Source organism: Leptonotus elevatus, chromosome 20, assembly GCF_054856555.1.
Source record: "Leptonotus elevatus isolate MCC_2025b chromosome 20, RoL_Lele_1.0, whole genome shotgun sequence".
NCBI classification, from domain to species: domain Eukaryota; kingdom Metazoa; phylum Chordata; class Actinopteri; order Syngnathiformes; family Syngnathidae; genus Leptonotus; species Leptonotus elevatus.
This window is the reverse complement of record NC_141258.1, coordinates 2,313,457-2,329,329: the sequence shown is the minus strand read 5'-3', so window position 1 is coordinate 2,329,329 and position 15,873 is coordinate 2,313,457. Positions and strand designations below refer to the sequence as shown.

The window sequence follows — 15,873 nt, the reverse complement described above, 5'->3', positions numbered from 1 at the left end:
ATTAAGTTGAACTGAGGGGTGTGGGAGCTTCAATTTTTGCTATTTACATTTATTTATTTTCATTTTTGAATTATATTTTTTATTTCCATTTTTATTTTTTGGGGGGCAAATTTGGTCCTCCATACATAACATGTCATTATTTTACTATTGTAGTTTAGCATATTAGCTTGCTAATTCGTGCGTGTGCGTGCGTGTGCGCATTTCAGTGTACCTGCTACTGGGTCTCGTGTGCATACTGGTGCTGATTGAGACGTGCGCGGAGCTGCCGCAGATGAAGCGCCTGCGTCAGCGCTTCTACCGGGACGACCTGCGCGAGCTGGACGCCGAGACGGCCAACATCATCGAGCGGGAACATCCCGGCGACGCGTCCGACCGCGTCATCCCGTCCGTGTCGGAGCAGGCCGACACCATGCGGAACGGCGGCACGCCGTACACGCTCGCGTCCACCCTCAACGGGAAGTTCAACTAATGCAATGAAAAAACCGGTCACCTGCTATGCGACGTCGGGCTACGCGTGCTGCTATCGACTTTTCTGTTGCTATTTTGATACTAGAATGGATTTGCGGGCTAAGCAGCTGACATTAGCTAGCAGGCTTGAAAAATACCTTCCACAAATCTGATAAGGAGGCCGAATGCACTGTGATGTATTTATTTTTCCTCCCTCGTCAGAACATTCCCCGCAGATAAGAGTTCGGGCGTGAATGCAGAGGAAGGGCTGCTCAGTTTCCACTTCCTGCCAAAATGGAGGCTGATAGGAGAAGCGCGTCGTCCCACGACCTCGTACTTAAAAACACCTTACCTGCACGTTGCAGCCTTACCTAACTAACTTCCTTTACCAACCAAAATTTGACAAAGTGGTCTGTGTTGACAGCAGACCTCTGCCAAGGCCTGCTACATAAGATTACGCATTAGTTACTGAACAGCAAGGAAAAAAACAAAAAAGTTCTTTCTTGCAAAGCAACACTCTAAAACCTAAAAGGTGGACTTCACTTTTTTTTTAAGTGCAAATTCATTGTGTGACTTATTTAAAAAAACAAAACATTTAGCTATTTGAATAATTTAAGTCACAGTTTTATGGTGTAGTTTCTACAAGAGGTAGTAAGAAACATTGTTACAAAACTGTTACTATCATTTTGTGAAGGCACATCATTTTCCATGTGCAATATGGATTTGAACACAAGAGGGCAGCATTTTCACAATTAAACTAGGTAGGACTGGGCCATCAAAACACTTCAGTAGCCTTAAAATAAAGCGAGATTATTTTTTTTTTACACAGTCTGATTTACAAAATTAAATCAACCCCCCTTGAAGCAAATACAATTATAAAATTTTTGTATTGGCTCCAGTCAAAGCCACATATACTTTGTTGGGGTATATTTTGTACATTACATGGATCTATCAACAAAAAAAAATATTAAAAGATATTTTATCAACCATAAGTGTGTGTATAAACAGTTGGCTAATTAATTTATAAAGTCTTATATTGACATGAGAGTTCACGTGCAGTCCTCCGAAGCACTTGCTAGACGCGCGGCCGCTGGAAGCAGCTGGGCCTGATGGCGCGTACGGCGAACACGAGGACGACCAGGAGCAAGACGACGATGACGGTGATGAGGGCCACGTAGCCGGCGTAGGGCAGCGGCGGCGTGTCGGGAGCCTCGGCCGGAATCATGTTGGTCAGGTTGAGCATGTAGCCCAGAGTCCAGCCCGCGTCGCTTCCTTTGATCTGGCAATCAGTGGCATCAAAAGAAGACAAGTCAAAACAGAGATGGCACCGAGAATTAAAAAAAAAACATTCCATTGTAATGAAACATTTTATCCAAAGGAGACTAAGGATAGAAAAAAACAAATGGAGGAAAAAGACAATTTATCCAAGTGGAGACTAAAGGAGCGCTGCAGCGAAATGGAGACTGTGGCGTATAATAATTGATTTATTTACATGCATGAGACATTTGATTTAAGATGGCGGCAAGAAAATGAAGCACTACAGCAATATGGAGATTCTGGCAAACAGTAAAGGTAAGGAGCAAAAAATAATTGAAAGTGGTCATGAGACTAATTTAATCCTGGAGGAGACTAAGGGCAGCAGAAAAATAGCGTCTGTTGGCCATAGGGAAAAAAACGCCATTGATCCAACAGGAGACTAAGGGCAACGTACCTTGTGTATGAAATTGATGTTGGGGTAGGTTTGGGAGGTGAAGTTGTATCCATCTGTCAGCAGCGTGATGAGGTAGGTGCCGGCAAAACAATACCCCACCAAATACTTCAACTTGGTGCCTGGATTCTGCCGCTTCACCTGCAGCCATTCGCGCAAATGCGTCACCATATACAAGGCAGTATGCACGCGCGTGTATATACATACGGTGCGAGCACATATTGCTAACCTGCTGCCAGGGCGTGGCGCAGAATCGTGCTATCCTTTCTTCGACGGCGTCCAGAGGGACGGACGTGTCGGTGAGGTTGAAGAAGCTCATGGTGTAGTAGTAAGCCGAGAACGCCTAACAACACACACACACAAGATGGCAACAAAACATTCGTAATAATAATCATAATAATGAATCTGCTGTAATGACTTGACCTCATTTTCACATTTCTATCATCAAAAATCAATTTGTATTTTAGCATGAGGGCGAAAGGCTGATATTGAACGTTTGTCACGTTTCTACGTTGTGCTCGTCTACTTACTCCGAAGAGCCCCTGCAGAGGCGGCTGGTAGACCCCGTTGAAGGAGCACTGGCTATATTTGCATTGGCTGAAGTTGAAGAGGCTTCGGACTACGCCCTGGCATTGTTGGAAGTTTCCTTTTCCCGTGTGCAGGAAGGACTCGGGGGCTCCCCGAGGCTTCCGATCCGACACGCAGGGGCTGTCGTAGAGCTCCGAGTAGTCTTTGGTGTCGACGTAGCCCGGGTGGAAGCACGGGTCCTGGATTGACGGGGGACCTGACTGGCCGAGGACAAGAAAAAGAGCGGAAAATTAGTACATCGCGCACGACAAAATAGGACAAAAACACTGTCACAATATTGTCATTATTTTTCCTAAATTAAAATTTAAAAAAGATCAAAGTGAAAAGCACTATTTTATTTTGAACTCCTAAAAATTCATCTAAAAATGACAATAAAAACAATTTGAAAAATATATATTTGGGGGGGAAAAAATTCTCCTTAAATTCTGATTTTTTTCCTCTATAACTTACATTTAAAAAAAAATAAAAATTCGCCTTAAAATTCTGACTTTCTGTCTTCTTCGTATTACTTTAAAAAAAATCTCCCTAAATCCAGATTTTTTCCTCTAACTTTTTTTTTTAAGTCTTTAAATTCTGACTTTTTGTCTTGACTTTTTTTCCCAGATTTTTTTCCTCTATATTAGTAACTTCATTTAAAAAAAACATTATTTTTTTAATTCAATTCTGACTTTTCCCCTTTAAAGTAGCACTGAAACAGATTCTGACTGTTTGGGAGAAAAATTCAAAGTGTTATCTTTAAAAAGAGACCAAAACTATGCTGATACTCCGAATGGTTCAAGAACAGATTCAAATTTACTCTGGGTGCACTTTCTGTAGGCATTTTTGTCAAAAAATGGCAGGAATGATAAGAGGTTAGGGTTAGGGTAAAAAAAATAAAAAGAATGATAAGGGGTTAACTATATGTTTTCTTAATGAAGAAAAATTTTTTTTTTTTTAAATATGACATACTTGTAATATATATTTTTTAATGTTGAAAACATTATCTTGGAAGAAATATATTATCAGAAAAATGCAACTTAAAAATCTGACGTGACTGAAAGAATACAACTTTATTCTCGTAATATATTTTTTTTCTTCAAAATGTGACTTTTTTCTCTGCAACGTTTTTAATGTGGAAAAAAGCTAGATATTTTTCCCCCTACCAAAAAAAACTTTGAAAAAAACTTTGAAAAAAACTCAAATCTGACTTTTTTTTACATTATTTTTATCTTTGAGCTAAAAAAGAAAAATTTGCCTCAAAAGAAAAACAACAATTTAATGACTCATTTTAGGCTGTTAAAGAAAATTAGCTTGACTTAGCTAACTTGGGCACATTTACATTGTAAAAAGTTGATTAATATGCATGGTCCCTTTTAAATAAATAAATGCAATTCAATTCAATAATAATTTTCCTACATGAACAATTCCCAGTACAAAATGCAAGCTCCATGACAGAGATGAACCAAAAACAAGCCACGCCTTCTCATCCTTTTCCGTATGAATGGAGCACCTAAAAAAAAAAGAAGGTCAGGCGTTGAAAGGGCGTCTACCTGAGTGTGGTGCGCCAGCGCCATTCTGAGGGCCTGATCCTTCCCGTAACACAGGAAGCTGTGCGTGTAAAGGTTGTAGTCGTTTCCGTACAGCCGGAAGGTCACCGAGTTGCCCGGCGACTCGGCGCCGTCGAACACTTTGGACACAAAGCTGATCTGGGTGGACGCCCCGCCGAGGTCCAGGGCCCCCGTGGTCTTCAGGCCCTGCGCGCGCACACGCAGGCATCAAAGTGGGACGTGCAGCACAAGCTGGCCAATGGAAAAACAAAGCAGATGACAGTCGCAGAGTGTTGCGCGAGGACCTGTTTGAGGCGGTCGTCCAAGTAGTTGACGGTGACCCATCCGAAGGCGCCCTCGTCCTGGCCGCTGAGGATCCTGGCGCCCTGGTAGGAGAACGGGAAGGTCTGCAGGGTCTCCGACACCGCCCGGAACACTTCCTCAGATGCCGAGCTGTTTTTCATCCTACGCGCGCGCGCGCACACACACACAAAATCATTCGGCCCATCACGGGGTCCACTCAAATTAAGTGTTGTTGCTCATTTTGTCCACTGGAGGGCGCACTGATGAGCGCTTAAATGACGTTGTGAAATCTGGTTGATACTCAGGATTTGATGTAAAACTTTTGTGCTGGCTCATTCTTGTTAAGAAATTCCAGATCGCTCTAAAATAACATAATAACAAACGGGAATATTTTCAGAATGTAATTGTAATAATTTAAGATACTAACTGATTTTTTTTAATCTTGAATTGTGAGCGAAAATTTGTATTTAAGTGCTAAATGGCTGTGGCAGTGAACTTCACAACAAGCTAGCTTAATGCTAACCCACATTGTACAACACCATAGACAGGCTAACGAAACTAGCATAGCTGTTGCAGTACTTAACAAAATTTGATAGATGGCATCCTTGCTTACTCCAGTAATCTCATCCCGGCGGTGGCGCCCAGGTAGAGCGGCGTCTGGGCGTGTCGTTTCTCGGGAATGTTCTCCTCGGCCTCCCGCATGCACTCCCTCAGCGACTGGCCGGCTTTCCACGGCGTCCCCGCATAGCTGGAGATACCTGGACCTGCCACAGGGAAAACTCACATTTAAAGTGTGAATCTTGTGATTTGGGGCTATTTTTAACCCATATAGGGTTATTTTTAACCAAATATTATTTTTTAGAAGAAAAAAAACAGCCCAAAAAAAATCATCACAATCTAGATTACAATTTTTTGGGGGGTGGCCAGGTGTTTTCTCGAAAAAACTAAAACTAAAATATGTTGATTCTCAGATTATGACTTATAAATTGCAATTTTTATTAAATATATATATATATATTTTTTTTTTTAGGCTAAAAAAATTAGGAGCAACTTCTTCCTTGCAATAAAAAAAAATTAAGACATGCGACAATCTTGAAAAAAATAAATGTTAATAACATTTTTAAAAAACTAATAATTTCTGACTTAATTTTTGTAAAATAAAGACTTAAAAAAATGTTAATTCTTATTAGATTATGACTAATAAATTGCAATTTTTATCTCCCCCCAAAATATATATATTTTTCGCCTAAAAAAATAGGAACTTTTTGGGGGGGAATTTTTTTGAAGACATACGACAATCTTGAAAAAACAACTTTATTCCGGTGCTATTATGAATTCTTATCATTTCCCTAAAGAAAATACAACTTTAATGTAAACTCCGGCTTCCAACTTTTGGTGACAATCTGTCAAATGTATACAGATTTTGACCGTCAGCATCAAACTTATTTTTAATCAAAATCATGAATTTAGTCACATGTCGTGTTTCTTCCTCTCACACGCATACTACTTTTTTTTACTTTTAATTTCCCGCAAGTCATCAATGAAAACAAAGATGGCGACCATGCGTTAATTAAAAGGTGCGTTCGCGTACCCTTGACATTGCACGCGTGTTTCTGCTGGGCCCGTCCCGTGTTGTTGTCTTTCTCGGCGGGCCACTCGTAGATGAAGACGGTCGTGTGCGACGAGCCGGCGTCCAGAACGATCCCGTACTGTCGCCAAACACAAAACATGGTCTGAGTGCGACGCTCGCAATAACGACGCATCCACTGAGCGTGTGCAGACACGCTGAGAAATTGTTTAGTGTAACTGGAAGTGTTTACTGAAACAGCTTCGGAGATGCTAATGGAGAGCAGATGCGATGCCAGGGATTGTCAAGTCATGACATCATCCGCCATTTTGGCGTGATTACAACTCAGCTGGGATTTTTGATTTCTTTTTTGGCAACTTGAAGGCCTCGTGGCTCACATGTCAGAAAAAAAAACTAAAAGAGTCGCACATCACAGACACGTACAAGGAAAACGTCTGCATGTACTACATATAAAATACACGCAGGAAAAAAAAAGGTTATCGTCACTTGTAGCTAGGCAGAATTCATACGGGCACAATCATTTGTGAACAAACATGAGAAAAATATTACAAGAACTGCCAGATTAAGATCAGATTTGTCCACATTAATTCCACAATTCCACTTCTTCTCTGCATGAATATAAAAAAACATAATATTTGGGTCACTTGTTGCTAGGCAGAATTTGTGGGGAAAGGGCATAAGAAAATGAACTATAAAAATAATGTTAATTTTTTTGCACTATAACTATTCCACATAAAAACCATCTGACCTTGAACTTTTGTGACAGAGGCATGTTCTGGACCACTGTGACCACCACCAGGGCGACCACGGCAATCACGCCAAACGCGGCCAACACCACCGTCCCGGACTTGTGCCACAGGTTCTTCTCTTTCATGTCTGCTGGTGGGAGGGCCGCATCGCCACACAGACAGGAAATAGAGGCCGGGGGCACAAAAAAAGGAGGAGGGAAAGAGGAAGAAGGGGTTAGCGTTATGCCGGCTTGTGTCCAGATGTGTGTGCGTGTGTGTGTGTGTAAATGTTGCTTAGTAACGCAAGAGCTATTAAATGACAACAAAGCAATTGTGTCCTAACGATAAGAACTTAATCAGATGTCATATTAAAAATGCACATTTGTGTGTCAAGAAAAGCATCTTCACATCCAAATAAAAAAAAGAAAGTTTTTTTTTTAAGAAAACACATTTCAACCCAAATTTTGTAGCATTTCATACAAAAGATGGTAGAAATGCAGCAAAAAAAGAGAGAGAAAAAATTAGGTTCACATCACACACAAAAAAAAAGTTTTTCCAACATGAAGTCCACATCAAAAATCGAATCATTCATTTGAACTATTAGTTTAACATTTTTTTCTACTTCTGTTAACAAGAGTATGAAAACCAAGATTTTTTTTATTGTACATTTAGAACAGGTATAAAATTTGTGATTAATTGTGCGTTAACTAGTGAAGTCATGCGAGTAATTACGATGACAATTTTTAATTGCCTGACGCCCTGAATTTTTAATTATCTTTAAGTCGCGTCGGGCAATTATTATTTTTTCATTGCAATTAATCGCATGACTTTAATAGTTAACTCATGATTAATCACACATTTTATATCTATTGTAAATGTATAATAACAAAAAAAAATCGAGGTTTTCATACTCTTGTTGACAAAAGTAGAACAAAATGTTAAACTAATAGAAATAGTTCAAATGCATTTCTGACGTCAATAGCCGTCAATGGCAGTGAATGAGTTAATCATAAAGAGAAAAAGTTACCTCCTCGTTGATGAACCAAGAAACACAACTTTTTTTGTCTCATATGAAATCCTACAAAATTCCTGCCCGATAATGTTCACGTGACTCTCCAAACGGCCGTTATGCTAAAAGTATTTGTTGAAGCCGGCGCGCACCGTCACTGGTTTTATCATTTGAAAAGCTGGACGCGGCGTGGCGGATTTCCTCATTTTTCCCGTGTGTTTAGAGCTTCCCGACTGTTTACTGATGGGAAACAAACACACGCTCGAGGTCCGGCGCGCTGTTTGCACAAGGTCTGCAAACAGGTGGCATTCGCCGGCGTTCGCTAAGCGTTCGCTGCACGTCGCCGAGAAGGAAAGACGAGAAAGCGGCGCCAGCTTACCTCCGGTCACGTGACAGAAAAGCCAAAGGAGGAAGAAGAAGAAGAAGAAGAACCCTCCACAAGTTGCGAGTGGCCGCTGGCCGTGCAAGTTTGGAATGAACGCCCCGCCGCCCTCCTCGAGGTTTCCATGGCGACACCTTCTTTCCCCCGCCAACCAATGAGAGCAGCCCAGCTGCACACCGGAAGTGGGGGACTCCCTTGTTTGCCGCTTGTTTAGTACGGAGATGATGTCATCGCTGTGACGGATCGGGATCCCCTGCCTGCCTGCCTGACTGACTGCCGCTGCGTGCGTGTGTGTGCGCGCGCGTGTGTGACTGGCCTGCAAATTTGTGGAGACGTTCATAAAAGCGCTCCCTTGTTTCCCACCCTGCCCCCCCCCCCAATTCTTCCCCAGCACACCCACAGTGCATTCAAAGGTGACCAACTTGCAATGTATCTTCAAATTATTAATGAATTGCCATGTAAGTTAATATAAGATGATGTATTTTTTTAGCCCAATATTTAAAAAAAATAATAATAAAAAAAAACAGAGAGGAAGATCATGCTTTCACTCTATTGAATAATAATGTTATAAAAATAAAATAAAATTCAGTAAAATGCAAAAAGGAAAACCCCAAATAAAGGAAAAAAGAATTAAAAGAGCAAATACATTTAAATTGAAAACGATTAAGTTGCAAATCAGGAAAAGTGAATACAATGAAGGAAAAAACACACGATATAAGCAAAATAGGGAAATAATGCATGCATTATTAAATAATAATGTTATCAAAATTAAATAAAATTCAGTAAAATTTAGAAAGAAAAACCCCAAAATGAAGGAAAAGAAGAATGAAAGAAGCTAATACATTTAAAAAGAAAAAAAAAGATGCAAGTCAGGAAAACAATATCAGAAAAATAAAATCTTAATTATATAAAATTCCCCAAAATAAAAGTTGACAAAAATTCCATCTGGTGACTCTCTTTTTAAAGGTCTTAAAATTCTTTTGCTTTACAATATGTCCTATTTTTATTTATTTATTTGACTTCCCTTCAACGGGAATGAGCAAATTGTCTCGTCATTGTTTGAGCCAGCAAACAACCAAAGTTCAAAGTTTCCCCCCTCAATTCCATTTGGCCACGAGTTGACAGCATTGGTAAGTCTGGGACTAAATACTTGCTTCTTTTTTTTAATTTGGGGAAAGTTTTTCTATCATTGGGACCCATCACAATATTATGCAAATTAACATGCATACCGTCACTGTACTGTGAAAAACATTTGTGTCCATTTTTGTCTTTTTTTTTCTTTTTTTTTTACAATTTTGTACTACATTTTTACGTTTATAAGATGAAACTGAATGCAGACATCCCAAAAAAACGTTTAAAAAATGGACATGTCCACAATATAATTCACTTTATATTATTATGCGTATTTAGACGTCTTGCTTCGTATTTTGTAGTTTCTCAGTGTTGAAATTTGACTTGCAATGTTTGATATTGTGCTTATAGGCTTTTGTGTTGTGCAACAATTTCCTACGTTGCAAATTGCATCCAAACTCAACATTGTCTCACTGTCGATGACAAGTCTTAGACGATTGGTGCCATTTAGCCTTGGCGGAGGTAGTAACTTTGTATTGTTGATTTAATCCAATAGTGGCTTGTTTTATACGGAGAAAAAAAAAAAAAAAGAGCTTGGGTGGTGAGGTCATGCTCCCGATTAAGAATATGATGGGAAGTAAAACAACATTTCGCATGACGGGAAGAGTTTTGTGATGACACGAAGACGAGGGGGAAGACGTGAAGAAAGAGGAAGTGAAGACAGCAGGAGGTCAAACGTGTCACAAGGTCCCCGCAAGTCAGGTCAGACGGCGTGCTTTAAAAGTTTATGACAGGACACTGATGTGAAACTGCCACCCCCCCCCCCCCAAAAAAAAAAAAAAAAAAGTTCCTGCCAGACCTCAGGAAGTCACACGGTCAGCCTGCGAGCCGATTGCAGCTCAATTTCATTGCCGATTCATTGAGAAGATTCTAATCTGGACCATTTTGTGCTGACGTCACACTACGACGTTGACGCTAACAAGAGGAGGGACGTGTGTGTGTACGACAAACGGTTAAAGATGGCTACAATTGATGATATAGACTGAAAAATGGTGCAGAGAAGGGAAGCGACATATAGTAGCTAGCTAGCTAGCGAGTTAGCTACATGATCACACAAAAACGAGTACCAGTCATTTAGCCAATTATTAAATCCTACCTTTTCATGAAACAACACTGAAGAAATGACACTTAAAATAAAATAAAATAAAAAGTCAAAATAAAAATAAAAGTAGTCATTGTACAGTATTCGTCGAACAGCGGCCATTAATAGCAAAAAACCCCCGGCAACAAAAGTGAGCCCGATTTTGGCGGGAACAAAACATGTACGCACTTATAGAAGCTGCAAAATGATCACTTTTGATTTTCTTCAAAGACGTTCCATGAAATGATGTCAATAAACATGTGCAAGAAACGTGCGATGCCGTGAAAATGAGCAGAAAATTGTACAAAAAATGTCATTTTCCTCCCCAATGTGACGAATGCGCTCGCCTACTTTACCACGCTTGTGAGCGTCGATCGTGACACACAAACGTGAACATTGTCCAACATTTTCTTGTAAAAAAAAAAAAAATCAAACAGAGGTCCATTTTAGCATATAATGTAACGAGATAAAAAAAAAAAACATCCAAAAATGTGCTTGGATTTTTTTTCTCCCCGGCAACATCAACAAACTCACCTAACTTAACAGGACACATTATGAGCGCGACCGCCACCAATCAATCACCAAGCAATTATCCCAATTGAGTTCATCACACAAACTCAGCCACAACACACACACACACAAATACACACTAGGCACCTCCTCGTGTGGGTGTGTGTGTGTGTGTGTGTGTGTGTTATCAGTGCACTCACCTCTTTGTGGAGACATCTGAGCCGCAGCAAGACAATGCTGTGTCTGTCTCGTCAAGCCACCGTCTTCTTTCCCTCTCGCAAGCACTTCTCTTCCTGCCTCTCTTACACACCGACGCTCTTCTTCTCTCGCACCACCATCGCCGCCTCTCTCTCTCTCTCTCTCTCTCTCTCTCATGCGCTTGCTCCTCGCACCCTCCTCTTCCTCAGAAGCCCCCCCATGCACCTTCATCACCCACTTCACTTCCCCAACTTTTCTTTGTCAGTTAAAAGTGGGTCACACACACACGGTGGTGGCAAAACCCTGGAAAGCCGTGATGACGTCATCAGCTGTAGCACCGCCTATTAAAAAATGCAAGAGGGGTGTGTGGGTGGGGGGGGGGGGGGGGGGGGGGGGGGGGGGGGGGGAGGTCGTTATGTAACAAAATTCCAGTCCAATGGGAAAACCTTGAGTACAAGGCCGCCTCAAGGTTCGCACCAGCTTCCGGGTTTCCGCGTTTCGTTGACACGGGAAGGGCGGCGGCGTGATTCGGCTCGGAATTAGTCAAAATGACAATTTTAAAAATATATATATATTGGAAAGCTCGGAATTAGTCAAAGTAAAAAAAAAGATTGAAAAAAAATTGTTAAAGCGTTTCATTGACAAGAAGTCGGCGGCGCGATTCGGCTCGGAATTAGTCAAAATGAAAGAAATATTTTTTTAAATTGAGAAAAAAAAAGTAGAAAATAGTTCAGAGTGTGGCTTTTTTTATTTTATTTTATTTTTTAGCTGTGTCAATGTTGTTACATCAAATTGGGGTGGGTGAGGAGAAAAGCCCCAAAACTGGGGCACATTGGGCACTGCCCCAAAAATGACATTGATACATTTGTCTCCCATAGGGCAGTTGCCCTACTACATCCAGAAGAGGGCGCTGTTGAGGGCCAAAAAGTGACGATTTCTTCTACCATGGGGCGATGCCATGTTGCATCTAACAGACAACAATGTGGTGATGAAAATCACGATTCCATTTTTGGGGGCGTGGCCGATCACATGCCGTCATTGAGCGTCATTTGCAGAAATGACGATTCTCACGGTGAGGGCGCGCGCTTGAGCGCATTTGACGATTTTGGTTTCATTTTCGTCGGCTATGCGATTTGCAAACGTCCTTCAGGCGTACAAACACAAGCTTGTTGTGTGCGTGTTTTTTTTTTTAAACATTCAAATATTTGAGGGAGATTTGAAAGCATTTTAAAGTCAAAGCGAGATCGAAAGCGGCACGCACGCACGCACGCGCACTTAAAGTGTTTAGTCAACTCATTATGTTAGTGTGCAAAACAAACAGGAGCGGCCATTTTATACAAAGACGCAGGCAGAAAGGCGAAGAAAAATGTTCGCTACAAGGGACACTTTACACAAGAAACGCTTTCGACGCGCACACACTCCCACTAAGTTAAACACGCACGCACACACATCAACTCCCGCACTCCCCCACATTCCTTCCAAAGCCTTTGAAGGCAAGCGAGCAGCCCGTCAGGGTCCTCTTACGTCTAATGAAATCGAGTCAGCGTAACGATATTTCACGTGTGTCAAGGATGGCGGTCAAGAAGTGGTGCATTGTGGGTAGAACTTAGCCTGCCTGCTGCGTGATAAATAAAGGGTGCGCATTCGTCATGTGAGTCATTCAACTAGATTTACAGTACAATGGAGGGGGGGGGGGGGGGGGGGGGGGGGGGGGTTGGGGGGGGGGGGGCTTCAATAGAAACGCACGAGTGGCTCAAGCATGAAAGCCGCGTGTTTGCGCTTCCATATGTCATCTTTTTAAAAGGCGCTTACCTATAGGAGCCTTCTTGAGTTGACACAATATAGCTCAGGGACAAACAAACAGTAGTGGCAGTCGAGTTTTTAATATAGAGAAAGGTCAATCACGTCCATCCCCAAAATAGCCATCCATCCATTTTCCGAGCCGCTTCTGTTTGATAAAAATGGTCAAATTTTGGGCCTAGAGCAACAGAATTGCTGTTGTCACTTGTTGCTAGCAGATTTGTAAAACAGCAGCACTACGAGAGCTCAAATTACAACGCTTTTATGAAATTTAAAACACAAACGCGCAAATTCCATCTCCAGCAGGTGGTGCTGTGCGTAAAAAAAATTAAATTACTATTTCGATTGTGGGGCAGTGGATGACGGAGTGGTTAAAAAAAAAGAAGTTTTTCTGCTAAACAAACAGAACTATCAAGACTCTCTGTATTAAATATAAAACACATTTTCACGCAAATTCCATGACAAAGTTTCTGGTCACATGATTGTCTCTTGTTGCTAGGCAGAATTACCCTCATGCTAATGAATTTACAATTTTTTAAAATAAAACACATAATAATTACTATTGGTCATGAGTGTGTCTTGTTGCTAGGCGGAATTGCACACATGGTCCAATGAACGATTGATCTGTTTAGAACTTTGTGAAAGATACACTGATTAAAAAAATAAATAAAATGCTCATCTGAATGTGTATTGGCAAACTTAGTTGAATCTGGATCTGATTCCGATTTGCACATTCGACCGCAATGTAAACGCAACGCATGTTCCCCCGAATCTCATTTGCGTCTGCGTTCTGTCATGTGAAAGCCCTGGGGGAGGTCTGAATGCGGAAGGCTTGTAAAAGAGTTTGCTGACTGAAAGCTTGAAAGCAAATCCGGTTCTAAAGGCGTTAAAAATAACATTTCAGCGACGTTCCATGAAAAAGACAAAAAAAAAAGAAAGTGAAATGAGGGTTCATTTGAGCTATTTTTAGAAACCACTCAGCTTCATCTGTGACAACATGACCCCGTTCCATAATAATGACTTATGTGTTTAATTGGCCAACAATTGAGTGTTTAACTCACAAAATTCAGATTATTATTATTTTTTTACATTTACTGGATGTTCATGAAAAGTCAACATTTAGTTCCCTTTTAACGTTTTTTCTTGCCCTACTCGACTCTGTCAGCCATCTTAACATCCGCAAAGTATCACCTAACAATATTAATATCACATCAACTATTAATATCACATTGCAACGGCAATGTGCTTTACTTTGCACTAAAAGCTGAGAAATTTAATTAGAGACCACATCAGCGATCTGGTGTCGAGCGGAAGTTTACTGATCACTCCCACGTTTGTGGGAAGGCTTTCCGCCAGATGCTGATTGGTCAGCGGTGACGCAGAAAAGGCCTTCCCGAAAACCGGACCGACCGACGCCTGTTTAACGTTAGGCCCCGCCTTCTTCTGGCGGTAAAAGTCACACATAAGTCATCATGAGTTCCTCAACAGGTTCGTTATTACGGAACACACGGGGTCGGTCGACAAGTTCATCGTTAGCAAAAAAATGGAGCCATCAAATTGTGCCAAAATGTCTCCATATGAAGACTAATTAACATGAAAGTGTTTACAAATATTGAGAAAAACCCACTGAAGCAGTTAGCATGACTGCACTTATTGTACTTCAAAGTCTGTGGGCCGTTCGACACTGTCTTTGATTTGTGGATGGCTGTTAAAAAAAAAAAATATATATATATATATATATATATATATATATATTTATATATATATATAGGAAATACACAAAAATTATTTTAAAAAAAACTAAATCTAATAGTAAATCTAGTAAAAAAATACTAATGATAATAAACAAAGCATTTTTTTTTAACTAATAAAAATGAATTATGTTAAATGAATGAAAATATCAAATTAAATAAACTCTGAAAAGTAATTCAATGTAAAAAAACAAACAACAACCTCATAACAACTACAATGAATAATATTATAAGATATAGGGGAAAAAATATAGAAAAATGGGAACGAAACGACAAATATACGGATAGAATACGGAAAATTATACCAACAATTCCGCCACATTCCACACACACACAAAAAAGTGCAGTGAAGCTAAAACGTCTTGATGAGGAGAAAAATGAACAATAAGAAATGTAAAGCTGCTGCAGTGTCGTAAAGGAAAGTCAGTGAGCATCGCAAGTGGAAAGAAAGTCCAAAATAGAAGGTCGAGACACAACAACGAGGTTAATACATAATTCATACGACCTCTTGACACACGGCTGACCTTCTGGTCGGGGGTGAGCGATGGCGCGTTACCGTGGCGATGAGGACCTCGAGGAAGTGTTGGGAGGGCACGGGGGTTCCACAAAGAAGCTTTTAGATGGTCTGCAACATAAGAAGCAGGATTGTTGGACACGCGTTGAAATGGTCACGGCCTGCGAACGTCACGCGGCTTCAAACTCACGCGTCACGTGTTGAAAATCTTCGCGGGAAACTCAATGCGGTCGCACCAACGTGGAGCCCTTCTTTCAACAACAATATGATGTTTATTATGAAAGCATAACAATAATAGGTGGCCCTCTTTTAAGTAACCAACACTGCCCCCAGGTGGTTTGACGTAGCAACAACAGAAGCCAAACATCCATCCTAAAAAGCAATAGGAAGAGATTTGTAATGACATTTGTTGGGTTCATCTGCAGTGCGTAAAAAAGAGATATTTTCAAAACATAAAAATTTAATTGAAACAAAAAGACAACTTTTTTTTTTTTACTAATTCTATATGAAATTAGCTAAAAAGATGAATAACAAATTGAACTTATGAAAATAAACCAAATACAAATGATAAAAACTAATGTAAAGAAAAAAAGAAAAAAAAGAAAATAT

At 40.5% G+C, this 15,873-nt stretch overlaps 2 protein-coding genes across 7 annotated transcripts in view; one reads left to right on the top strand and one right to left on the bottom strand.

The window, feature by feature from the left end:
* The window catches only part of LOC147156355 (potassium channel subfamily K member 1-like), a 4,077-nt gene extending 2,644 nt beyond the window's left edge, over positions 1-1,433 (top strand). Inside the window, exon 3 of the mRNA XM_086064399.1 lies at positions 207-1,433. Coding sequence (XP_085920525.1) covers positions 207-469 — 263 coding nt within the window. The 3' untranslated portion in view covers positions 470-1,433. The remainder of the gene's footprint in view (positions 1-206) is intronic.
* Positions 646-15,873, bottom strand: entpd1 (ectonucleoside triphosphate diphosphohydrolase 1). Of its 6 annotated transcripts, none has more exons than XM_086064395.1 (12): positions 15,455-15,873; positions 15,275-15,375; positions 11,202-11,540; positions 6,909-7,039; positions 6,164-6,281; positions 5,186-5,336; positions 4,575-4,734; positions 4,273-4,476; positions 2,686-2,943; positions 2,385-2,498; positions 2,159-2,296; positions 646-1,726 (listed from the first exon to the last, which is right to left on the bottom strand). In XM_086064395.1, exons 3-12 carry the CDS (start codon positions 11,428-11,430, stop codon positions 1,523-1,525), a joined length of 1,707 nt encoding a protein of 568 aa, XP_085920521.1. In that variant the 5' UTR covers positions 11,431-11,540; positions 15,275-15,375; positions 15,455-15,873; the 3' UTR covers positions 646-1,522. The 6 variants fall into 6 exon arrangements, with proteins under 6 accessions (XP_085920521.1, XP_085920523.1, XP_085920522.1 ...); XM_086064397.1 differs by having other exon boundaries at positions 6,909-7,036; positions 15,455-15,872; XM_086064396.1 differs by lacking the exons at positions 15,275-15,375; positions 15,455-15,873 and having other exon boundaries at positions 11,202-11,547.

Coding starts and splice junctions, on each gene's coding strand:
- entpd1 (XM_086064393.1), bottom strand. CDS start 8,619: ATGAACGTCTCCACAAATTTGCAGGCCAGTCACACACGCGCGCGCACA. Junction 6,282..6,908: donor CTCTGTCACAAAAGTTCAAG/GTCAGATGGTTT, acceptor GTTTGGCGACAG/TACGGGATCGTTCTGGACGC. Junction 1,727..2,158: donor ACATCAATTTCATACACAAG/GTACGTTGCCCT, acceptor ACTGATTGCCAG/ATCAAAGGAAGCGACGCGGG.